At 32.3% G+C, this 27,805-nt stretch overlaps 1 protein-coding gene and 1 long non-coding RNA gene across 3 annotated transcripts in view; one reads left to right on the top strand and one right to left on the bottom strand.

Annotated features, from left to right (window-relative positions):
- Positions 1–27,805, top strand: part of LOC127727203 (E3 ubiquitin-protein ligase MIB1-like) — a 103,114-nt gene that overhangs the window by 24,227 nt on the left and 51,082 nt on the right. For both annotated transcript variants that reach the window (XM_052234665.1, XM_052234675.1), the window contains exons 6-13: positions 1,270–1,403; positions 4,997–5,073; positions 6,004–6,199; positions 7,274–7,421; positions 7,781–7,929; positions 8,367–8,474; positions 11,700–11,897; positions 22,938–23,089. In XM_052234665.1, the coding sequence (XP_052090625.1) occupies positions 1,270–1,403; positions 4,997–5,073; positions 6,004–6,199; positions 7,274–7,421; positions 7,781–7,929; positions 8,367–8,474; positions 11,700–11,897; positions 22,938–23,089 (1,162 nt within the window). The remainder of the gene's footprint in view (positions 1–1,269; positions 1,404–4,996; positions 5,074–6,003; positions 6,200–7,273; positions 7,422–7,780; positions 7,930–8,366; positions 8,475–11,699; positions 11,898–22,937; positions 23,090–27,805) is intronic.
- LOC127727616 (uncharacterized) overlaps positions 1–27,805 on the bottom strand; it is a 95,332-nt gene that overhangs the window by 10,997 nt on the left and 56,530 nt on the right. The window lies entirely within an intron of this gene.

The following is a 27,805-nucleotide window of genomic DNA, read 5'->3' on the forward strand; positions in this document are numbered from 1 at the left end:
TTCCTTTCAATTTTTATAAATTTTAGATTTTACGTTTCCGAGTTATGGGGTTCTATTCATTAAAAAAAGGCGGATTTTCCAGTTTTCGGACAATAACTCAAAAATGCTTTTAGCAGATTTCATGAAACTTTGGTGAATTGTTTATATCTATTGACTTAAGCTGCGTTTCGATTTTTATAAATTTTAGATTTTATGTTTCGGAGTTATGTGATTTTATTCATAAAAAAGGGGTGATTTTCCAAAATTTTCCAGTTTTCGTACAATGCTTTGAGCAGTTATCATGAAACTTTGGTGACTGGTTTATATATATCAAGGTAACCTCCCTTTAGTTTTTCATGAATTTCTAATATGACATTGAGAAGTTATTGAAGTTTATTCTTTGAAAAAGCGATGGGCGTATCATGCGCTCATGGCGCAGCTGTTTATTATATCCGTTAGTAAGATATTGAAGATTAAAAATAAATTTTGCAGGATAGGTACATCCTTCTAGTATTCTGATGTTAATATTAATGAATAATAAATTATTTCTCTATGAAATCCAATGAATTATTAAAAGTGATGAAAGGGAGTTAACTACTCTTTGCTTGCAATACTGATTAAGAAGCAAACAAAGGTTATCTCCCTTACAGTATAGAGTAGGCATAATGGTTATAACCAGGCACTTCCAAAATGTACTGGTGGTTTTCACATATTTAATTTCTTGAAGAATAAAACTTGATAACAATAAGTAGCAGTTCCTGTTACTAGAGATGTCAGCATTTAATTACATCAAAAAAGAAAATAATATGGTTATGCAGCAAATGTGGACCTTAAAAAAATGTGAATATAAAAGTTATATTGTATTGATGTACAAATGTACAAATAATGCTAAGAGACTGACATCACAGATGTATGTTTTTTTTTGCCTAGGGTCATATTTATGTGACAAGTGTAAACCAGTTTTGATAGATATTAACATTTCCTACTGCTACCAAGGTCAATGGTGGAATGTCAGAAATCAGTTCAAAGCCTTATATTGTAACACAGCAAAAGTCATTGAAAATATGAATGTCAGAAAAATAAAGACATACAAATGCAACTTGTGTCTGCTCACAGTATCTGAAAACCAGCACTTTGCCGTATTATAGGCTATATCTTTTTGGAATAATAATGCCTTTTAAACATCAATGGCAATATGTCGAAAACAATTTCATGACCTACAATAGGGTAACGGACAAACCAATTTGTCTGGCTTATTTGTTATATATGTATATTCTGTGATATTTTTAGGAGAACAAGGTCCTGGGTCCAGATCTGGTCCTGGTGGACTGGCCATAGGTGATCAAGTAAATGTGGATTTAGAATTAGAAATTGTACAGTCCTTACAGCATGGACACGGAGGCTGGACTGATGGAATGTTTGAGGTACAAGAGAATTGTATAAATTGTCATACTGAACAATTTTTGTGTAACGATGTAAGCTTGACATATTGTATACACACCTGTCTATTGTTCTAGACTATATTTCTAACCAGATTTTGCTGTCCCTTTTTGACATATACCCCACACCTCCTTCTATAAGCTAAACTGGCCCAAAGGGTCAGTGTGAGTTTGTGCCCTCAATTGGTGTCTGTCATCTGTCATCATCCATCTTCATTATCTGTTAACTTTTACAAAAATCTTATTTTCTGAAACTAATTGCTAAATTGAACCATACTTTTATCATGTGAATTTCTCCCTTATTATAAGTAATAGGATAACAATATTTGGTTAATGGGTTCCTTGCAAGTCTACATGTTCGTCAGACAGGGTTCACCTGACTTCAACCTCATTTCATGGATCAGTGATCAATGTAAAGTTTTTGTATTTTGGTCTGTTTTTATACGCATGTTTACGGGACGTATTATGGTATACCGTTGTACGTCCGTCTGTCCGTCTGTCCGTCCGTCCGTCGTCAACATGTCGGACATTAACTCAAAAACACTTTAACCAATTTGCTTAAAACTTTGGTGAATTGTTTATATCTATTGACGTGAGCTCCCTTTCGTTTTTTATAATTTTTAGATTTTACGTTTCCGAGTTATGGGGTTTTATTCATTAAAAAAAGGGGGATTTTCCAGTTTTCGGACAATAACTCAAGAATGCTTTCACCAACTTGCAAGAAATTTTGGTTAATTGTTTATATCTATTGACATGAGCTCCCTTTGGATTTTTATAAATTTTAGATTTTACGTTTCCGAGTTATGGGGTTTTATTCATAAAAAAAGGGGGATTTTCCAGTTTTCGGACAATAACTCAAAAATGCTTTCAGCAGTTCTCATGAAACTTTGATGTTGATATCTATTGATGTAAGCTCCCTTTAGAATTTTATAAATTTTAGATTTTACATTTCCAAATTATTGGGTTTATTCATTAAAAAAGGGGGATTTTCCAGTTTTCAGACAAAAACTCAAAAATGCTTTCAGCAATTCGTATGAAACTTTGGTGAACTGTTTATATCTATTGATGTAAGCTCCCTTTAGAATTTTATAAATTTTTATTTGTTTATAGTCTGACAACAGATTTACTAAGTATTGCGCAACAGCACAGTGTATTGCACAACAGCAAGAAATCTTTAATTGAATATAAATTCAATTCATATAACCAACTTCAAGTTCTTTGACTACATTTATTCAGAAACCTATAATAGATGTATGTCAAATATTTAATTACAATCCAAATTCAGACCTGTATCAAGCTTGAATATTGTGTCCAATTTTGTCCCAACTGTTCAGGGTTAGACCTCTGCGGGCGTATCCAGCTGCGCTCAGCGAAGCAGTTTATTAAAATACTATATTTGGTGTAGGGAATGATTGTTAGGTGTACATGTTTGTCTGGCAGGGTTCATTTAACCTTGACCTCATTTTCATGTTTCATTCATTTATGTTAAGTTTTCTTGGTTAAAACTGTTTATCGCAATAGGTCAACTATATTTGGTGCATGGAAATATTGTTAGGTTGCCTGGCATGTATCATCTGACCTTGACCTCATTTTCATGTTTTTTGGTTCATACTAAGTTTTCATATTTTGGTCCGTTTCTTGTATACTATAAGAAATAGGTCAACTATATTTGGTGTATAGAATGGTGTACATGTATGTCTAGCTTGGTTTATTTGACCTTGACCTCATTGTCATGAATCATTGATAATGTTAAGTTTATGTGATACTTGTAGTAAAACTTTATCTTTAAGACTATCAACATAAATTCAACCATGGTCAGTAAAACAGGCGTGACATTTCAGTGTGTGCACTTTTGTTTCCTCATTTTGAATTTTTGGCAAAAATAGAAGAGATGTAGAAAAACTGTAAACAGAAAAAACAATCAGAAAGACAAGATTTATGAATTAGTAAAAGCAGCAGAAATTGTTCAGCTTTGCCATATATGATGATATTAACCTGTTTTGGGCAAAAACTGTAGTAGATAGAAAAAACAACAGAATAAGTCCTACCAATAGGTTGAATAGCCAAAATTTTCAGACTACTCCTCATAGTAGTTACTGACCTTTGATATTTTTCCTTAATTTTTGCATTGTTTGGGAAAAACTATAGAAGATTTGAAAAACTTTAAACTGCAAAATGATCGGAAAAATGAGATCTATGAATAAGTAAAGATTGCTGAAATTGTCAGTTGACACCTTACAAGTGTTTTTGCCCTTAAATGATGTCATTAACTCGTTTTAGGAGGGTTTGGGGGAAAACAAGAGTGGGTAGAGAGAAACTGTGAACAGCAAAAATGATCAGCAAAACAAGATTTACAAAATGGTCAAAAAGCCTTTATTGTCCGACAACTACTTACAGGAATTATTGCCTTTAGTCATGATGTTTTACTCATTTGTACATATTTTGGTAAAAACTATAGTTGATGAATCTGAATACTACAAAAATGAGTAGAAAGACATTGTTTAGGTCAACATAGTCTATATTGTGAGTAGGAGTTACTGCTCTTAAATGAATGTTGAAGCCATACTTCGTGTTTATATAAATTCTGTAGAAGATATAGAAAACTGTTAAAAGCAAAAATTATCTGCAAGGAGATCTAGAAATGGGTCAAACAACCAAAATTGTCTGATCCTTGCAGGATTTATTGCCCTTTAAAGATGACTTTTACACATTTTATAATTTTTGGAAAACTATAGTAAACTGTAAACAGAAAAAAATAGTCAACAACACATGATTAAAAAAGAGATATTGTGGGAGAGTGGCCATTTTTGAAGCTGCACATTGATCCAAGTGAGTGACACAGGCTTTTTTCAGCCTGTAGTTCATATTTAAAACAAATAGATTTTTTTTACCTCAAATGTTTTGGTTTTTTTTAAAGGCCAGTTAATTTATTATAGTTATTTTAACTGTAAGAGAGATCTACTACTTTTGGAAAAATTACTCCTCTTGAAAAAATTTGTGAAGGTGATAGGAAGGAAAAATTTCATTGCACTGAAATCAACCTCTGAATAAAAACCCATATGTTAACAGCTGTTTTTCAAATGCATTATATACATTATAGTTAGTAGAAATAAATTATATAATTTAGAAATAGTCCGATGGAAAAGTTCAGATGTTAATATATTTTTCCTGAAACCTCTCATATTTATTATGTTTTGTTTGAATTTGCAAGATTGCTAAAAAAAATCTGTTTGTTAATAGAACATGATTTGAATGTCTTTTCAAAAATCCTGTCCCTGTGTTGTTTTTTTTAAAAATTTTTTTTACTTAAAAAACTTAAATTTCAGCAGAGTTTGTTATAGAAATTGGTAAGATGGTTAAAACCAGTAAAACGCTTGTGGGACCAGTAAAAAAGAGATTTTTACTGAACCTAATGTCCAATAACTTTTTATGAATTTCTGTTATCTTTATTATCTAGTGAAATTTTGTTTGGATTAGTATAAAATAATAATTGACAAAGGACCCATCAATCTTCTTTTCAAACTCTTTTTTGAAATTTTGAGAAAAACTATTTTTATTTTATTGATGTTTTTTCATAGTGTCTTGGTACAACAGGAACTGTTGTTGGTATAGATGAAGATCATGACATTGTTGTGTCTTATCCCAGTGGAAATAGGTAAGTTTTTTAACAGTAATTAGTTCAGAGGAAGTATTGATATCTGTATGCCATAACTGACTTGAAATACTGAAGTTTTGTATCAATATTTGACACAAATAGTATAAGGTTTTGTGAATATTACTCTAGAATTATCAATAGATTATGTGGTATAGTAACTTTTTTATAAACAGGAACCATAAGTATAATTACTAAGTAAATTCCTCAAGAAGGAATAACATGAATAAGTAATTAAAAAATGGAAACTCTCAAATAAGGTAACAAAAGAAATCGTAAAAATATCAGTAATGAGTAAGAAGGTACTCCAGTTTCTGATGAAAATAATAGAATTCTTAACAATGAATAGTTTTACATGACACGTGAAAAATTTAAATAAAATAATTGCAGCCAGTATCCTTACAATGCACTATGTATTGATATTGAAAAAGCATAATAACCTTAACAAAACCTCTGTTTTTTGTCATATCTGCAGCAAGGTTGCAATGAAAAATATCAAAAATTTACATGATAAACATATAAAAATTAAGGTGATTTGCTATGATTGCTGATGAGATAACAATCTTAAAGTAACAAACAACAAAGCTGTGATTAAATTCATATTTGAAATACTAACAAATTCCGTTGAAATCTTTCCATCAATTCTATCAAGCACTGATTTCAAAAGCAAATAATTCTTACTAGCCATAACATTTCTTACTTTTCACCATAAATTGACACTCATTCAATAATTGTAAACAACTAATACTTTAATTGTAATATCTCTAAAACTTCCTATGTCTCATGAATTAGTTATTTGTCATGCAAAAATAATTTTCAATGAAAATATTGTCATTCTCAAATTCAAAAAAATTCAGTCACAACATTCTTAAGTACAATCTTTAATGATTTCCAAGTTGGACTATTTTTACTGGAACTGCTCTTCTTTTTCAGATGGACATTTAACCCTGCCGTGTTAACGAAAGTAAATAGTCCAAGTACTGCTTCTTCTTCCAATACAGATAATGCAAACATCACTCCTCCACCTACGCCATTCACAGTAGGAGATCTAGTCCAGATCTGTAGTGATGCAGAGAAAATCAAACTTTTACAGAGAGGCCATGGTGAATGGGCAGAGGCCATGATACCTGTAATTATTCTAATCATTTTGTCATTTTCAGCCAAAAATATTAAAGAAGTATTATTTGTGAACCATTATTCCCGAAATTGTTGCTTATTTCTTTTCATAAAACTTTCTTGTTGCGAAAAATAGAACTTAGGGGTAAAATGCAGTTTTTGGCTCATTTCTCAAAAACTAAAGCGGTGAGAGCAATTCTGACGGGGTACATAATATGAATACATCAGTTTATTAGCTTTATACAATTTTTTTGTCTGACACTTGTAACAGATTACATGATTGTTAATTTTTATGCCCCCGTCATAGCTGAGGGGGCATTAAGTTTTACCCCTTGTCCGTCTGTACGTCCTTCCATCCGTACGTATGTCCGTACGTCCCAAAGTTGGTTTCCGTTCTCTAACTTAAGTTTGCCTCAACCAAATTTTTTGAAACTTATACACAATGCTTATTACCACAAAACACAGATCAAGTTTGAATTTTAGTGGCGTCACTTTAACCGTTCTAGAGTTATGCCCCTTTACAAATGGAAAAATTGCTGAATTTTCGTTTCCGTTCTCTAACTTTAGTTTGCCTAAACCAATTGTTATGAAACTTATACACAATGCTTACTACCACAAAATACAGATCAAGTTTGAATTTTGGTGGTGTCACTTTTACTGTTCTAGAGTTATGCCCGTTTACAAATGGAAAAATCTCTGAATTTTTCGTTTCTGTTCTCTAACTTAAGTTAGCCTCAACCAAATGTTATGAAACTTATACACAATGCTTACTACCACAAAATACAGATCAAGTTTGAATTTTGGTGGTGTCACTTTTACTGTTCTAGAGTTATGCCCCTTTACAAATGGAAAAATGCTGAATTTATCATTTACATTCTCATACTTAAGTTTGCCTCAACCAAATGTTATGAAACTTATACACAATGCTTATTACCAGGAAACTCAGATCAAGTACAAATTTAGGTAGAGTCACTTTTACTGTTCTTGTGTTATGTCCCATTATAACATTGTATGCAAGTGGGGTCATCATCTGTGTCCATGGGGACACATTCCACATTTATTTTTAAAAATTATGTTGTCATTTCAGACTTTGGGTAAGATCGGACGTGTCCAGCAGATTTATCATGATAATGATTTAAAAGTAGAAGTTTGTGGAACATCTTGGACCTACAATCCCTCAGCTGTCACTAAAGTGGCCTCATCTGATGGAGCAGCAGTGGGCAACTCATCTGGTGGTGATTATTGTTGTACTGTTATTGCACCAAAATATATTTAGTATTACCCCATAACATAACATGCTATGGGGATGAAAGATTTACATGTTCTTGTGATTTTCAATGATCTTCCTTGTACACACAAAAAGAACAGGAGCTGACATAAAAAAAACAAGAAACATGATATCCATTTTAGAAAAAAGTGTTTAATCCTTTTTTATAAAATCAAGAGCTCTGAAACATTTTACTCAATTTCAGAAAACAATGTTATGCATTCTTCATTTGCCCGAATTAATATTTTATGGTCAAGTTATTTCATAATTATGGAGCCTATAGGTGCCTTTTTATTTGGTGATGAGATATTTTTTCTTTAATTATAGAACGTTTAAGTGCACTCTTGAAGAAACTGTTTGAAACACATGTGACAGGTGACATTAACGAGGAGTTGGTGAAGGCTGCTGCTAATGGTGATGCATCAAAAGTGGATGAGATACTATCTAGATCTGATGCTGATGTGGGTATCTCAAATGTAAGATTACCTTAAAATCTAGCCCAAATTACATACAATATCTAAATGGGATGTACTGTTGAAATATTACATTTTCTGTAAGATAGGCAGTTGTCAGATTAATTTATTTACAAGAGTTATTTGATATTCCAGTATATCAAACGGGTGATTGGTTACTATGTAGCAATCTTGCTAATTTGATATTGTCAATTAATATGAGCAGAATCTTTTTTGTTTATTGCATGTCTCTGTCTGTGAATTAGATCATTTTAATTTGTATGACCTTAATAGACTAATAAACAAGAAAAAGGGTTTCAGTCATCATGGTCATTTGATGTGAATCACATATTCAAAAATAACATGTAAAGCTATGAAATAAAAAAAAGAATTGATTTTATTTGCAAATATTAAATATTTTTACAAAATATGACCTGTAATATTATAATTGAATGATTTAGGCCAATGGAATGTTTGCTGGACATACAGCTTTACAAGCGGCTTCACAGAATGGTCATTCAGATGTAATAAAAGTCTTAATGAAGTATGAAGTCAACTTTGAAATTGAGGTTTGTTTATTGTTCGTGTCATCATCAGTATTATTATACTACATTGTAATAAATGGAGATGTAGGGTATATGTCATTTAGACAGCAAACCAATTATCTTACCGAAACCAAAAAAACACATCAGAGGTTTGGTTTATATTCATGGTATAAGTCATGCATATAGGCTTAAAGTCTGAAAGCTGCAAGTAAGATTTTATGTTGATTATTCTGGGCACTTTGAAATGTAAAAGGCACTTTTTATTTAACCCCTCTATGCATAAAATTTTAAATTGATTATTTCATGTAACTGTTAAAGCTATTTGTCTAAAATAACCACCACCCATCAAGTTTCAATTAGAGTGCCTTCTGACCCCCCATTCAATTAATTCTGGAAAAGCCATAACCAGGTATATTATTTATACGACTTGCGGTCATATATTGTAATGACGTTGGTGTCGTCGTCCGTTGTCGTTCATTACCACAAAAGGAAGGTTGGTATTGATTTTGGGGGTTATGGTATCAACAGTTAAGGAATTAGGGGCCAAAAAGGGGCCAAAAATAAGCATTTTTGTAACTTCCAGACATAACTTGTGTGTTAGTGTATGGATCTCTCTGACATTGTACCACAAGGTTCCATATCACAAAGGGAATGCTGGGATTGATTTTAGGGGTAATTGCCTCAAAGTTTTAGGAATTAGGGGGCCAAAAAAGGGGCAAAAAACAAGCATTTTTCTAGTTTCATGACAATAACTTGTGTGAAAATGTATGGATCTTTCTGAAATTGTACTACAAGGTTCCATATCACAAAGGGAAAGCTGGAATTGAGTTTGGGGGTAATTGCCTAAAACGTTTAGGAATAAGGGGCCAAAAAGGGACAAAAATAAGCATTTTCTAGTTTCCAGACAATAACATGTGTTCAAGTGTATGGATCTCTCTGAAATTGTACTGCAAGGTACCATACCACAAAAGGAAAGGCTGGGATTGATTTTGGGGGTAATTGCCTCAAAATGTTAGGAATTAGGGGCCAAAAAGGGGCAAAAAACAAACATTTTTCTAGTTTCAGGACAATAACTTGTGTGTAAGTGTATGAATCTTTATGAAATTGTACTTCAAGGTTCCATATCACAAAGGGAAAGCTGGGTTTGAGTTTGGGGGTAATTGCCCTAAATGTTTAGGAATTTGGGGCCAAAAAGGGGCAAAAAAACAAGCATTTTTCTAGTTTCCAGACAATAACTTGTGTTCAAGTGTATGGATCTCTCTGAAATTGTACTGCAAGGTACCATACCACAAAGGGTAGGCTGGGATTGAGTTAGGGGGTGATGAATCACAAGGGGGGTTCAAAAAATTTTAGGGGGAGGGATTTTTTTTTCATTTTTTTCTTTTTTTTTCTTTAAAATTTTCCAATTTAAATTGGTTATTTCTGATTTATATATAAAAGCAAATAATAATGATATGGTTTGAATAGGTAGATTAAAAATTTATAAGTTCTTAGACCACATTCATTCTGTGTCAGAAACCTATGCTGTGTCAAATATTTAATCACAATCCAAATTCAGTGTGTATCAAGCTTGAATGTTGTGTCCATACTTGCCCCAACTGTTCAGGGTTCGACCTTTGCGGTCGTATCAAGCTTCGCCCAGCAGAGCATTTTATTTGTTGTTGAAATTTTGAGTTGTTTGAATCACATAAATATATACACCATGGGTAAATACATTTTCATTTATATTAACCCTTTCCCTTTCACACCGGTACAAAGCAAATTTTAAGACATTTTTTTGGCGTAAAGTCTTGTTTCATCAACATTCTTTGACGTACAGATTTGGTTAAGGGCTCAAATTAATCCTCAGAATACCAGTAATGTGATTTTTATATGCATCAAACTTCTGTCATTATCTGTTAAAAGTCGATTTACCTTTTATTTAACAAGTGTTTCTATTGTAAAAACCTTTTTATTTTTATGCCCCCGCCGTAGCAAAGGGGGCATTTAGTTTTACCCTTGTCCGTACGTCCTGAAATTGGTTTCTGTTCTCTAACTTGAGTTTGCCTCAACCAAATGTTATGAAACTTATACACAATGCTAATTACCACAAAACACAGATCAAGTTTGAATTTTGGTGTTGTCACTTAAACCTTTCTAGAGTTATGCCCCTTTATAAATGGAAAAATTGCAAAATTTTCAGTTTCCGTTCTCCAACTTAAGTTGCCCCAACCAAATGTTATGAAACTTATACACAATGCTTTTTACCACACAACATTTGTTCTGATTAGTGTTCTTTTCTCTGGGATTTGTTCTGATTAGTGTTCTTTTCTCTGGAATTCGTTCTGATAAGTGTTCTTTTCTCTGGGATTTGTTCTGATTAGTGTTCTTTTCTCTGGGATTTGAACTGATAAGTGTTCTTTTCTCTGGCATTTGTTCTGATAAGTTATCTTTGTTCTGGGATTTTTTCTGATAAGTTCTCTTTTTTCTTGTTTTTGTTCTGATATGTTTTCTTTTCTCTGGGATTTGTTCTGATAAGTGTTCTTTTCTCTGGAATTTGTTCTGATAAGTTATCTTTGTTCTGGGATTTTTTTCTAAGTTCTCTTTTCCCTTGGATTTATTCTGATAAGTGTTCTTTTCTCTGGGATTTGTTCTGATTAGTGTTCTTTTCTCTGGAATTTGTTCTGATAAGTGTTCTTTTCTCAGGAATTTGTCTGATAAGTTTTTCTCTTGGATTTGTTCTGATAAGTGTTTTTTTCTCTGGGATTTGTTCTGATAAGTGTTTTTTTTTTCTCAGGGATTTGTTCTGATTGGTGTTTTTTCCCTGGAATTTGTTCTGATAAGTGTTCTTTTCTCTGGGATTTGTTCTGATGGTGTTCTTTTCCCTGGAATTTGTTCTGATAAGTTCTCTTTTCTCAGGGATTTGTTCTGATAAGTTATCTTTTCTCTGGGATTTGTTCTGATAAGTGTTCTTTTCTCTGGAATTTGTTCCGATAAGATAAGTTATCTTTGTTCTGGGATTTTTTATGATAAGTTCTCTTTTCCCTTGGATTTATTCTGATAAGTGTTCTTTTCTCTGGTATTTGTTCTGATTAGTGTTCTTATCTCTGGAATTTGTTCTGATAAGTGTTTTTTTCTCATGAATTTGTTCTGAAAAGTGGTTTTTTTCTCAGGAATTTGTTCTGATAAGTGTCCTATTCAATGGGATTTTTTCTTGCAAGTTCTATTTTCTCTGTGATCTTTTCTGACAAGTTATGTTTTATGAATCAGGACAAAGATGGTGACAGGGCGATACATCATGCAGCTTTTGGTGATGAACCCAGTGTTGTAGAACAGCTTCAACGTGGAGGTGCAGATCTAAATGCAAGAAATAAACGTAGACAAACTCCATTACATATAGGTGTGAACAAAGGCCATATTGGTGTAGTCAGAATTCTCCTAGAACTAGATTGTCATCCTAGCTTACAGGTAAGACCATTTTTCTTCGAAAATGCAAACAAAAGCCATATAAATCAGACCTTCACTATACCTAGATGATCTAACTTGTAAGACAAACTCTATTTGAAATGTAAGCATTGGTTCTTCTGAGCATACCAGGCCAAAATAAAAATATTGTATGTTTGCCCAAACGCGACCGACCCAAAAAAAAAACCGCCGACTCAAATTCTTTTTTTGCCGTTTTTTTGAAGAATTTTTTTTTTTCGGATCTTTTTCGTGTCCGCTCCGTCATCGTATAAAACTTAATGTGTGTCGTCTTTGCGTTTGAAAGTAACTGTGAATAAGATTAAAAGAAAGCGTGTAAGAGACGCAGTTAATCGATATTCAATGTTCTCGGTTTTTATCTTCTGATTTAACGTACGGTTACTTCTGCTTTGGCGCCGGCTACTTCAAAATTGTCAAAAATAATATTTTCACAAAGTTTTCATTTTTTACCAAGTCGATGAAACATTGACAATTAAAGAAATTCAGACATAAACGATTCATTTTCTGAAGAACAGAGATTTAAGCATTGACTTTACAGTGTGAAGCAGATTATTTAATAAAAAGACAACTTTTTATCACTTCATTCACTTCCGGTACTTGTTACACGAGATCGTACATCAATCTAACTTTCGGCGACAAAATAAGTTTGTTACTTCATTTGAACGTGATGAAAATTGCCTCCAGTAAATGTTTTCTAACTACAGATCGGAAACGGACCAGCTATGACCGAAATCCGTATTTTTACAATAATAACTACGGACGCATGAATGGAACAGCTGACAAGGAAATTGGTCCCAAATGGAAAAATTGCGCATTCCACACGCATTAACAGACTATTTGTTAGATTTACTTGATTAATGTTTATAATTCCATATATATGGATTGTTTCAAAATATTGATTAAACTTGCTTAATTAACTCTGGGACTATAATACTAATATCAATATAAATGGCCCAGCTTAACTTTGTATATCTTTTGATGAGAAACACTGAATTTCATAAACATGATAAACAAGATAGTTTTTTAATTGAATTGTGATTTATATATTATAATTTCTTTATCTTTTTGTCATAAAAAAAAATCTTTTTAGTGCTAGATATTTAGTTGGTAGTTTCTCACAAGAACCTAAACTTAAACAACTTTGAATTTGAACTTTTACTTTAATTGTATACTCAGATATGAATTGAACAATATAAAAAGAACATTATTTACATATGACCCTTTGTACTATAGGTAGTAAAAATCAAACATTGTAGCACAGTGTGCAAAGGAGCACTTCTCCCTATCAGTTTCAAAAAGAGAAGTCACTTCTCCCTATGATTCTGAAGTAGTATGAGCCCTGCATGATTATGCATTTAAGGATGTACTTAGGTCAGGTTTTTGAATTTCTGTCAGATGTTTGGACTCTGGTTTTTTCCTACAATACAGGGTAAAATATTTTGCCCAATGACCCCCATTTTTTTTCCATATATAATACTTCAATTAATAACTCATAAAAGGTCATATACCAAAATTTAAGCAGATTGTAGATTTCTTCTCTTTCCATTAGTTTGCTTCTTAACTTAAATGCTCTTGAAGTCTTCTGACTTGTAGTATCAATTTTAAATTCTACATTTTTCTAATTTCACCAAAGTACATCCTTAAAGAGTTCACCTTTTTGCCTGCAACAGTCCAATTCATCATTTGATTTATTGTAATAAGTAATGTGAAATTATTAATACTGAGAAATAAAAAAAAATGTCTATGGGTTCGAATTATTTGAATAATTGCATGTCTACAGTTAAACTAAAAATATTTTCAACTAATAAGATCAAATTTGAATCTTTTCCTGAATGATCACCATGTCTTACAGAGTCATCCTTCATCATTTTCCTCAAACAACTTCAACTACTTGTTAGCTGAAAGTCTTGTTATAGTGATAATAATATTTATGTGATCAACTTTATAGAAAATATGTGACCATCTTGCTGCTCATTTACCTTGTCATCATTAAAACAAATGGTGTTTGATTAGGACTAAATTAGAGTTCAGGAGCCCCAGAATGCAGGATTTTTGCACCATTTTAGACAAAAAAAACCCTCGACGTCCGCAATCCTTGCCTGCTACTTTAATTATTAATCCTGCTACTTCAAAACCTAGTGACATCCCTGTAAAGAAGTAAAACATGTGAAAATGGCAGACAGTTTTTCATGGCTTTTGATTGTCTCTACAAAGGTTTGACGGAAAAAAAGATATACTGTTTTAATATTTTCATGCAAATTCTGATAAAAAAAAAAGAATTTGCCTACCTACCTACCCACACCCAGTCATCATGGGTCGGGTTTGGACAATGAAATATTTTTAATTGTGGCCCCAACATAGTCATTAATCACCTTTCATTTTTTTTGGTGGTTTTTACAATGACAGAAATTGCATGAAAACAAATCAAAGTAATATGCTGGCTATAGAAATTTGAGAAAGCTGATTCATTGGGATTTCCCCAAAGTTTTAAAGAGGAACTTATGTGCCATTGTAGCCACCTAATATTCCACCCAATCATTTCATTGTGATAATTTTGTATAGTGCAACCTTATTATAAGAACAGGAAAAAATAACCTTCAGAGGAACAGACCCTCAGTTTTAAATTATTGGAACCTTTAGTTTAATATTTTTGTCGAGCCTTCGACTTATGTCGAAAAAGCGAGACATAGCAATCCTACATTCCGTCGGCGTCGTCGTCGTTGGCGGCGTCCACAAATATTCACTCTGTGGTTAAAGTTTTTGAAATTTTAATAACTTTCTTAAACTATCCTGGATTTCTACCAAACTTGGACAGAAGCTTCTTTATGATCATAAGATAGTATCCAGAAGTTAATTTTGTAAAAAATAAATCCATTTTTTCCGTATTTTACTTATAAATGGACTTAGTTTTTCTGCCGGGAAATATTACATTCACTTTGTGGTTAAAGTTTTTAAAATTTTAATAACTTTCTTAAACTATCCTGGGTTTGTACCAAACTTGGACAGAAGCTTGTTTATGATCATAAGATAGTATCTAGAAGTAAATTTTGTAAAAAAATAAATCCATTTTTTCCTTATTTATCTTTTAAATGGACTTAGATTTTCTGCCAGGAAACAACACATTCACTCTGTGGTTAAAGTTTTTAAAATTTTAATAACTTTCCTATACTATTTTGGATTTGTACCAAACTTGGACAGAAGCTTGTTTATGATCAAAAGCTAGTATCTAGAAGGAAATTTTGTAAAAAAAATAAATCCATTTTTTCCGTATTTTACTTTTAAATGGACTTAGATTTTCTGCCAGGAAACAACATATTCACTCTGTGGTTAAAGTTTTTAAAATTTTAATAACTTTCTTATACTATTTTGGATTTGTACCAACCTGGACAGAAGCTTGTTTATGATCAAATGCTAGTATCTGGAAGGAAATTTTGTTTTCTTCCAGTTAACATTACATTCAGTCTGCAGTTAAAGTTTTTAAACATTTATTAGATTCATAAACTATCCTGGATTTTTACCAAACTTGGACAGAAGCTTCTTTCAATCAAAAGATAGTATCAAGAGGAATATTTTTATTGATTAACTTCCTCATTTTTGTTGAGCCTGCGATGAACAGAAAAAGTAGGCGAGACACTGGCTTCCGCGGAACCCTTAAGAATTTTTTAAAATATACATTCATTTTATGCAGGTTCTATTGTCTAGTTTATCTGTTTTTGACAATTTTGTGAAAAATTTACTAAAATCATCATGACTATTTCCAAACAGACTTGACCAGAATTTTGCATAAAAGTCTGCTTAGAAGTTGTACTATTATAGACATAAAATATGGTTTTGCATAATTTTCCCCCGTATAAAGAAATATTTCATTTTTTATGTCCCTGCCACTAGGCAGGGGTGGCATTAAGTGTTACCTTGACCCTCCGAATTTCAGCAGTGAGTGGCTTACCATCCTAGAGTAATGCCCCTTTAGAACTTGGAAAATTGCATATTTTTTCGTTTTCGCACTCTAACTTAAGTTTGCCTCGTGCTAATTTGATGAAACTCACACATATTTCTAAGAACTACAACACGCAGACAGAATTTAAATTTGGGCAGTGAGTCATTTACTGTTATAGAGTTATGCCCCTTTTTAGCTTGGAAAATTGTAAAAGCTTGAGTGGGGGCATTTGTGTCCTCAGACACATTCTTCTTTTATTAACTGGTCTTTTTGACCTGAGTATTTTTTATAAAAGAAATAAAAGATATAATGAGTCATATTTCATTTAGAGACTGTGACAAATGATAGTGAACAAATAATTTGCTAAACTTTAGACATATTCATTTAAAATCAAAATTTGAACTTTAAGCCACTTTGCTTAACATTTTTATTGAATGATACAAACAAATTAGTATTTAATTTTATGTCATTAAAGAATATTACCATAATCTCAATGAGACAACGCTGATGATAATTACGCAAAGTGTTAGGAAGGTTGTACTATACTTTTGAGAAGTCATAGCTATTCATAGCTTAGTTTACCCATGTGTTTACATCACATAAATATGGAAATTATTTGTTTATGAAACAAATAAAGACACAAAATATGAATAGTAGATATTTATTCACATAAATATAACAGTACATTTAATTTATTTTGATAAACAAATGATTGAAAAGCAGAAAACAAATAAAGATATTTATTCACATAAATATAATGGTACGTTTGATTTATTTTAATAAATAAAGGATTGAAAAGCAGAAAACAAATATGAGCATTACATAACCAGCTGATAATTTTTTACACAAACATTGTGGTGAAAAATAAATGAAGAAATCATCCTAACCCTTTTATATAGCTCTGATCATGGCTAGTAACATCTCAAGATTAGGTCAATCTCATTTATTATATAAACTTCAATGAATATATGTCGAATTGAATACTGGGAAATTGGAGATTTTTTGCTGATATTTAGAGAACCGATTTGCCAGAGTTTACTGTACCTGTATATTAGATGTTTCCTAAGACCAAGTGACATGGCAACCATGAAAAAATATAGTTGTAGTGCAATATCAGCTTTGATTTTTATTAGCACAATAATAGAGCATAATGACTATGTACAGATCAACTAACATAGCCACACTGACTAAGAATAGAAAGTAAAGCTGAATGGAATCATGATAGAGAATTATTAAAATACAGTTCAGAAGACCTCCACCACATATGATGACCTTTGATACTATTAATAGAAATTTCCAAAAAAAAAATAATTTGACATCTTGATTGAATAAATAATTTGATCAAAATTTATTTTACTATTGCATATTTTAGATTTCGTACTAATTTTTTGTAATTCAGAAAAGAAAAAAAAATTGTAAGATATTACTTGCTTCCTTTAATTTTAGCAGAAATCTAAAAAGCATGAAATTAATTTGGTGTAGCTATAAAATTGTTGATATTCACATGTGAAAAATAACAAAAACAATCTGAAGTTTAGTCAAGTATGTACTTATACATGAATTTTTTGCATATCTAATGTTAAGTTTCTACTGGTTCTTCATTTGATTTTTTCATGCTTCTTCAATTGTTTTTTTACTGTGACAGAGAAGAAAGCATAGAGTTAACGACAGTTTTCCTAGCCATCTTTGGCATTCAGTGATATCTAATGACATACAAAGACAGAATATGAGGGGAAGATGTTTATTACTGATAAATAAAATATCTCTGAAGAAATGCTTAAAATACAAAAGCAAGACACATTTCTTGAAAAGTAGCTCCTAGAAGTAAAAAGAACATTTGATATGTATTTTTAAATCCAATATCCTGAACAATATTTTGAAATCACCTTTAGAAACTAGTAGAATCTATCAAAAATTATAGACAGCCCATTGTTTTTTCTGAGTTTTTCAGCTCACCTGGCCCAAAGATTTTTACAGTCTTCTTCTGTGAAACTACTGGACCATTTAGAACCAAACTTGGCCACATCATCCTTTTGGTATAAATCATATGTCCTTTGCGCTTAAATGATGTTTTTTGACAAAATTTAAGGTTTTTGCCTGATACCTTAAAAGCTATAATAGATTATTGAATAAATTTGAAATAACAACCTTGTGTTGTCTTTCAGGCTCTACTCGTTTTATCCTACAGTAATTGCCTAAACACTGCCTAACCTGGGTGACAGGGTGAATTGGTCTTTGTTGTTCACATTGCTTTCAGGTTGAGATTCATAGTACTCTGTGTCTCTTGCAAATTTTGTTTTATGGTTGAATGAAGAATCTATTTGTTGAGACCCCTGTTCCTTGATTGTTTTTTGCCTTGTATTTCCTGTTGCTGAACATCTTTGCAAAGAAGATCATCATTAATAGACATTAATAACAATTGTCAAAGATTTTCGTTTAGCACTATTGAGATCGCAATTAGAAAAATCTGTTCGGGAATGAAAAAATCGTTAGAAAGAACTTGGAATTGAACAAACTTTATTCAAGTTCACAAAATTGATATTTTGGGGAATTTTAAAGTCCAATTAATGTCTAAATGAAATCTTAAGTTTGTAGTTGCGAAGTTAAATTTTTATGCCCCTGCCGTAGGCAATGGGGGCATTAAGAATTACCCTTGACCGTCCATCCTTCTGTCTGTCCCATTTTTGTTTCCATACTCTAACTTGAATTTTTCTCATCCAAATTTAATGAAACTCATACACAATGCAATGTTAAGGAACCAAAACTCGCAGACAGTTCGAATTTGGGCAGTGAGTCATTTACCATTCTAGATTCTAGAGTTTTGCCCTTGTTAACTTGGAAAATTACTAAGCTTGGGGGGGGGGGGGGGGGGGGGCATTTCTATCCTCAGACACAGTCTTCTTTTATTTAGTGGTATTTAGCTGTCTTTCAAATGAAAAAAAGAAAGGTTTACCTTTGAGATTACTCACCAAATTCAACCAAACTGATCAAATTTATCATTGCAGACCTCTTTCCAATTTATATCAGGGCCTCGGTGACTGAGTGATCTTAGTCAACACTGAGGTTAACTCCTCACATTGCAGGTGTGTCGACTACAATCTTAAATGAATAGAATTGTCAGTTTACCTGACGAAGGTCATTGGTTCTCTCCGGCACTCCTGGTTCCTCGACCAATAAATCTGACTGCTACGATATAGCCAAGTGCTAAAAGTGGCATTAAATACCAACAATCAATCAATCAATATACTCAAATATTTCATTCCTAGTTGACTTTTATGGCTGCCATTACATGGAATAGATTACAAAGGTTAAATGTTTCTAATGATAATTTTATGTGCACTGAATATTCAAACTACTGTAATTAGCTGATATAATGGTCATTTGGCAATCTCCTTAAAAATTTCCCTAGATTAATCCAGTCATCAGGGAAAGGTGTATAAATATAAAATATTAGAATTTATACAGATAGTTTAAACATTCTGGCAGTTTGGACCAAATTTATTTAGAAAAAAAAATGGCTTTTGCATATGCTCAGAATTGTTTTTGGTGACACTTAGTCACAAATGTTATTTTGAATTGAACATACAGATAAAACTTTAATATATCTAAGTGTTCTTTTTCTATTTGGGTCAAAATTGAAAAATAGTCCCAAGTTGGTTTCTTTATGGAATAATTATTTGATGGCCTAGTCATTATTCAAGATGGCCATCATTAAAGATAAGATGTTAAAAAATATCTTGGATGTGGTAATATTTACAACATTATTATTACATATTGATTTTTCCTTGTCACATGCAAACCTGAAATTAATTTCTCAATTCAATACATATGTGTGTTGCTTTGAAAAGTGCAAATTATAAAAGTAAATATCATGAAATTATTTTCAAAGAGAAACCTTTTCAAGCCATGGAATGAAATTAATGCACAGTAATTCTAAAATTGGTTTATTTAGCCGTTTTTGAATTTTTCTCCCTTAAAAATAAGATTGTGTATGTATGAACCTGTATATCCTTTTTTGTATTTTAAGTCTGAAGAAAAGTGTTTGAAGTACAATATAAAAATATTTAAGATGCTACAAAAACAGACTTAAGCTTTGCATTATCATCTTGACCTTGACATTTTTCTTTTTTTTAAGCATTTGTAAGAGCTTTATTTTGTTGAGACAAGATTACCTTGGTCATTCTCTTACTTTAATATGTCTGTCTGATTTGATGTCCTTGACTTGACTTTCAGTGAAGTTTCTGTGTGGCACTTATCTCCTCTAGCTATGTCATAAACATCTTAATCACAAAGTGCTAAATAAGCATATTTGACAGCACTGCATGTAATGTTCATGTTATCTTATTTGCTAACAGTTGACAGTTTCCCTTGTGGTCATAGGCTCCTCATGTATTCACTAAGTTATGCATCCTTGGTTTTTAAAGTTTTGACTTTGAGCGTTCCTGATCTCCCCCCCCCAGAAAGAGGCTTTGCATGCACTCAGTTTATAAAGTGTTATTTTCATTCAAATGTCCTTTTCCTCACTCACCTCCTCTGAGGCTCGAAAAACTTCTTGTTAAAGCTTACAAGAATGATTAAAATACATATTGATGGTCTGTTTTTATTCACTGTCAAAAATAAATCTGTAATAAATGTTTTTACCTTTGGAATGAGTAGAGGAGAAAAGCACGTCATAGTTATGATATTTTTAGAAATATGAATTTCAATACAAAATGCTATTTAAAGAGGCTGATTGAAGAAAACCTTTCTAATCCTGGTGATATTTTAACTTTAGATAGCTTTTTAATAAAGAAGTATAGTTATTAAAATACCTCCCACTCATGGAGTGATGTGTATACAGCAATCCCCTTGTCTGTATGTCTGTTCCTCCGTCTGTCAATGCATATAACCATCCATTCCTCAACTAGTCTTTTCCTCTTTCCTTTCATCACTCCATAACTTACATTACATATTACTCAGCTTTTGTATTGAGGTTGGTCTGGGACTATATAATGTAGGGTTAAACCCTGTAAGTCAGCTTTGTATTGAGGTTGGTCTGGGACCATAAAATGTAGGGTTAAACCCTGTAAGTCAGCTTTGTATTGAGGTTGGTCTGGGACTATAAAATAGAATTGAACCCTGTAAGTGAGCTTTGTATTGAGGTTGGTCTGGGACTATAAAATGTAGGGTTAAACCCCGTACGTCAGCTTTGTATTGAGGTTGGTCTGGGACTATAAAATGTAGAGTTGAACCCAGTAAGTCAGCTTTGTATTGAGGTTGGTCTGGGACTATAAAATATAGGTTAAATAGATATAAGAAGATGTGGTATGAGTGCCAATGAGACAACTCTTAAACCCTGTAAGTCAGCTTTGTATTGAGGTTGGTCTGGGACTATAAAATGTAGGGTTAAACCCTGTAAGTCAGCTTTGTATTGAGGTTGGTCTGGGACCATAAAATGTAGGGTTAAACCCTGTAAGTCAGCTTTGTATTGAGGTTGGTCTGGGACTATAAAATAGAATTGAACCTGTAAGTGAGCTTTGTATTGAGGTTGGTCTGGGACTATAAAATGTAGGGTTAAACCCCGTACGTCAGCTTTGTATTGAGGTTGGTCTGGGACTATAAAATGTAGAGTTGAACCCAGTAAGTCAGCTTTGTATTGAGGTTGGTCTGGGACTATAAAATATAGGTTAAATAGATATAAGAAGATGTGGTATGAGTGCCAATGAGACAACTCTTAAACCCTGTAAGTCAGCTTTGTATTGAGGTTGGTCTAGGACTATAAAATATAGAGTTGAACCCTGTAAGTGAGCTTTGTATTGAGGTTGGTCTGGGACTATAAAATGTAGAGTTGAACCCTGTAAGTGATTTTAATATATGCCCGGTAGTCACTTCCTTATAAGTGGATTTTTTTGTTATACCCACTTAGCAATGAAATTTTCATCAATATATAACAAACAAGTGGGTGAATACATTACAATCTGCATTGCATGCAACTTCTCTTCTTCCCCTTTCAAAGACTTTCAAAGTTGTTCCTACTGAGTTATTTCTTTTATACATGTGCTTAATAGTTTGATATAAATACCTTTTCTGCAACAACACTTAAGCAACAGATAAACTTTGCTTGTGCTATAAAAAAAGTATTACTTCAAATAAAATGCAATGATGTTTCAATCCCCTTGCACAATATTCTGAAACTATATCAAATTCCATTAAATTCCTGTGTATATATAGAAAACAACATTTATGTTTATTATGTGTTTAATTATGCTAATTTGATTATAGTGCTAAATGCCTAAATTATTATACTTCATAACACTATTTCTGATGAATGTTAGCTTTGGCAGAAAATCAAAACAGTTACCCGGTATGTTGTCTTTTGAAATTGATTATCATAACATTGTGTTGCAATTGCACAGAGGATCTTTAGATTAGAAAATGCTGTGAAGTCTTACCCATTCTTTTGGTATGCCCTTCTTGATTTTCATTGAAAGTCTGGACAGTCACTAACTAGGTATCAATGGTAAAGAAGTCAAATATCTTTAGTTATTTTACCTTCAACAACATCCAATGCAGGCTTATTTCATATATGATTCTATAGAATTTGTCAGTACTTCTCACATTTTTCAACCTCCTCCCTGGTATTTCTAAACCAGCTTTCTCACCAACAAATTTCATGTAGCATTCTGGTAAATAGGGAGTTTTGAAGAACCATCATATTTCTAGAAATTATAGCATCACATCCATAACACAATCTATAAGAAATCATTTCAGATAGCAAAACATTACCATGATGCTTAAAGGCCATGGCCAGAACACTGTTAAAACTTTGCTCCCCTCGAGCAATTGAAGTTTTTTAGTTTTATCCCCACTCGAAATAAACCAAACGCTTTAAAAAAAAATTGGCTGCATCACTGTTTAGCATGCAGTATTTAGGAGTAAAAGCAAGAATGTGTTTAATCAGAGTTAGAATAATGTTTTGATCCATCCCAAACAATTGTTCCCTGTGAATATGATCATGATTTTACACCACAAAATACCATCATTTAACTGTTTAAAGAAAAATATCCAACTGAATTTATTAAATTTTATATTTATGATTTTTTTATAAGGACTCAGAAGGAGATACACCACTACATGATGCTATCAGTAAAAAGAGAGATGACATGATCCAATTGTTGTTAGAACATCATGCTGACCTTACTGTTACAAATAACAATGGTTTTAATGCTCTACATCATGCTGCACTAAGGGGGAATCCCAGGTAAGTTTCTAAATATATAAGTGTATTGACCTTGCCATTATAAGGTCCTGCTGTCTGCTGCACTGAGGAACAGTACTCATCATGATGCAAAAATTTACTATGATCATCATAATGGTTTTGATATATATTATGCTGTACCGCAGATTTCCCTGCAAAGTGACTTGATATAAAGAAAATGCTGTTTTTGGTTAATCTATTAAGCCGCAGGTAGGAGGGAATTATACGTTTTTTGCTTAAGTGTACTTGCCATAACAACTAGTGTTATAATCCTGTTCTAAGTTGTTACAATATGTGGCCATTGGGTAATGAATTGTCATGTTATCCAGAAAATAGAATCATGGTGACCTTAACCATTAGAGTAGGCAACCACAGTGTAATTGCCGAAGATAAAATATCACGTTTGTTTGCCATCACAGTTATCTGCTTCATGCATCTTTGAAAGGAAATTCCTGGTTAAATGTAAAAGCCATGCTGACCCTTATATCACCAACATTCTGTTTCTATAGGAATCTCCTACAATGCAAACTAAAATTTGTGTCAACTGCAAGCACCATGGCAATTTATTATATAGCTTTCCCTTCCCCTCTCAGCCTTCCTACTCAGGAAAATTTCTTTTTTACAAACAGCTTTTGTCCTTTTGCAATAATTTTTTTTCTGTCTGGAGAAAACCATCCTACAACATGTTGCAATAAAAAGAACATCATCTTAATTTCAGTGATGTGATGAAGCAAATGATAGCATCTTATATATATTGTACTAATTATGCTTTGAATTCCGAGCATATATGTAATGTCATTTCGATTTAAGTGTCACCAAAATGATGAGCCAAACAGTGAGTCATGGGAATTGTAGTGAGAGAATACAAAAGAAGAAAACTAGCATACCATTACCATGTGGTAGGAAATATTTCCCAAAGTGTCACCTTTCAGAAAGACAATTAAGATGGCACAGATGTTTTATCATTATTAACAATAACAATACTGTCAGCTAAATGCAGGGAAAAGAGATGTCCTGGGATGTTTTTGGTTAATGCCAATAATTTATACATTTTTTAGATGATTGAATGATTTCATTCAGAAATATCTGTAATCATATGATCAAAGGTATTCTTTTCCCCATTTCACATTTATTTAAATTGTGCTTATGGATATAGAGGAATTTTATTAAGAAAAATCATATTTTGATCAAAATACATTTGTAAATAAACATGCAAAAAACAAATCTGGAGTTAACTCCCTTGGTATGAAGGTTAAAAAAATACCACACCACTCTGTCCAAACCATGCACACTAATCACCGTGATGTTAGAATTGCTGGCTACAGCTGGTTGAAGGGGACCAAATGACCTTATTTGACTGATTTGGCCCAAGTTCAACCAACTACAGTAAAGCTATCTTGAAAATGTCTTTGCCTGAAATAGTAATACATACAGGTCATGCTGGGAAAAATTCTCATTGGTTTTCATGCTTCATTTTAGTCATTGGAAAAGGATATTTACTTGAGCAAGTTTTGTATTGTAAGATGACTATCATTATTTTAGCTGGATCTGTATCAAAATGACATCTTGAACAATATTATCATGCTAGATTTTGGTTTGAATGGAAATACCTTGTAAGAAATGCCTTGAATAAACACTTTTGATAACCAGATAGTTAACTTTTTGTCAGTTAAAAACAATTTCAATTGTAAGAATAAATTTGTTTTTTTTTCTTTTTGGTAAAACCAGACAAATTAGAATAAAGCATTGATTGTCTAAGGCCATGGAAAAAAGCTTGAAAATTTGATTAGATAAGGGATATCAAACATCCACAGGCCCTGAAATTTAACAGGGGTCAATTGCTCCTGGATTTTAATCTCCATCTATCATGTAATGAATTGACTATATGCTCTAAATATTGTACATTAAGCGTTTTTTAAAGAGGGTCTACAGGGGATTTGTTTTAAAATGTAAAATATATGTTTGGCACACACAGTACTTACAAGTTAGTTCGGTCTGTAGTCCAGAGTTAAATTTGATAAGTCCATGTGTAGGGTATATGCTTTATGTCTACTAAGCAGTTGCTTTAGTAAGAACTGAGAAGTAAGCTCTGCTATGTTGACTTAGCATCAGTTGAATGCGTAAAAGAAAGTTGGCACAAATGCCCTGATCACAAGACAGCAATAGAAAGTATACATTTTATAACAGTGTTGCATTGTCATACATCAGTGCTGTGTATGCCTATAGATGTACAGCACCAGTGCAGATAAACAGTCTCGAGATCACAGATTATACTCAGCCCCTTCAAATTAGGAGTACCCCTAACTGATATCTTCAAGTATTATTGTGTCAAAGGTCATCCATGATGCAACCATTACTATGCTGAGAAAAGTATTTATCAGATCACGGGTTTGTTTCCTTTGCTATATATATACAAATATATACTTGCCAAGTGTGTCAGTGACTTTCCCACATTTAAAAGCTATCCTTCATTCTTAGACAAGAGTCTCCATGATCCAAGGGGTATAGTAAGAGGTTTATAAAGAATTAGAGAGATAGTATTTTGTTAGTATTCAGAGCTTTGATCAAGTTACATTGTAGATTTTGAAGTTGTATTGTGGAGAGGTAGCATATATGGAGTGAAGGCCATCCCATGACTGCTCCTTTACTTATAAGGCTATGCATTACATATATTTTGGCATACTTCATAGATTGTGTGATCCATGTTATTACATTAGGAGGCTATCAGTGGGATTATGTTTGGGATCATTAGGATAATTCCATTTTTCTTCCATTGATTCAACAATTATGTATTGATAGGAGCATTATCATCATTTTGATCTGAGTTTTATTTTCTCTATATTCCAAGTCTTCATAAGAGTCTCTTGATATTTCAAGGTTCAATTACCCCCTAAGTGCCCTGCATGCTGAAACACATGTAGATGCACTGCTACTGTGTGTGTGTAGATGATGATAGAGGGTTAATGAAAAGTAATGAAGGTTATTTAAAATGTATTTTGAGAATTGTACCTAAGTGACATTTATTTGAAGGTTATTGTTAAATTTATCTCATTCCTATAACTGCTCATTTAATGAGATGCAAAGTAGATCTGGAAGTGATTTTAATACATTGTGTATTGCACCCCAAACCCCTCATGGCAGAAATATCCATTTATAATAAGGATGCCAGATGGGTTTAGTTACAATTCAAATGGCATTCCTTGGCTATTTAAGATAAAGGAAGCCACATGTGTGCTCAGATTCATCATCCAAATTACCAGGATTCAATATTATGAAATCATGGTCAATTTTAATTGGAATCATATCAGTATCAAATATAATAGTGGTGTGTATTTTCGTTGAATTATTCTGTGGAAACGTAAAAAAAACCATCACACTGATAAAAAGAGAGAAATGCATAAATTTGGAAAATATCATCATTTTTGTGAAACTCCAGATGTTTTTCCATTTTTAATATTTTTTGTATTTTCTTTCATGTAAAAAAGTATGTCTGTACGGTGTAGATATATTTTAGATTCTGTCACATGAGTAATGGCATCATTGATAAATAAACATTCTTTTATTGATAACTTAAAAATAATTTTCACATTATTAATATATAAATCTTGGGAAAAACTATTTAAATACTAATTTCATGCCAGTTTGGCTAAAAAAAACCATCAAAGAAGACATTTTTAAAAAGCTCTACAGCAGAGACGTAAATTTGTCACAGGTCTTTTGGTATCAAAATTTTCCACATAACCACAATTGAAAGACTTCAGGTTTGATAAAGACTGTATGTTCAGCACAAAATTTGGCTTCAACTAAAAAAGGACTTTATACTTTTACAGCCAAGTTCACACTTGCAAAAATGACTCTTACAAGAAATATATGTGTGCTGTTAAATCCTTTTGTTTTGGAATTAATGTAGTTATCAGATTATAAATGACATGGATTATTTGAACCTTGAAATTGCATGCTGCAAGCAAAAAATAAGAAACTTTGACCTGTAATGCACATTGAAAATCAGATATCAAAATTGCTATGTAAGCTTGTAAAAAAAGAAAAGAAATAATATTAGAATCTAGTAAAAAAAAAAAAAAAAAATAATGGTACCAATACTAGTGGTCAATTAACGGATAAGTGACCCATCTGATGGTGATAAGCTGATTACCTGTAATCACAAATTTTAACACTTGTGGTAAACGTTAATTAGCTGAGGGTCAGAAACAAGAAGACAGGTAGAATTATAGTATTTTCATGCACAAATATTTTTACACTGTCCAAATTTAAGTGACGAAATTGATTTCAAATACTTTCGTCATTTTGAAAACTGTTTCGTAAATGACGAAAATGACGAGCGCTAGCAAAATCACTGCCAATAGTTTCCACTATTATTTTTTGAGAGCACTATTGTAGAGTATTCCTAAGACAAGAATTCTCAGTTAAATAGCTTGAGAACCTGAGATCACCCCCAGTTTTTGGTGGGGTTCGTGTTGCTCAGTCTTTAGTTTTCTATGTTGTGTTTTGTGTACAATTGTTTGTCTGTTTGTCTTTTTCTTTTTTAGCCTTGGCGTTGTAAGTTTATTTTCCACTTATGAGTTTGAATGTCCCTTTGGTATCTTTCACCTCTCTTTTTTTAAATAAACCCAAATGCTATGATTTCTGTGTCAAAGTGTTTATTTTTGAGGAATAGCCTTCATCAGGTACACTCATGGAGTATAAAGATCAAAGTTTTTG

Source organism: Mytilus californianus, unplaced genomic scaffold (assembly GCF_021869535.1).
Source record: "Mytilus californianus isolate M0D057914Y unplaced genomic scaffold, xbMytCali1.0.p SCAF_1, whole genome shotgun sequence".
NCBI lineage: Eukaryota > Metazoa > Mollusca > Bivalvia > Mytilida > Mytilidae > Mytilus > Mytilus californianus.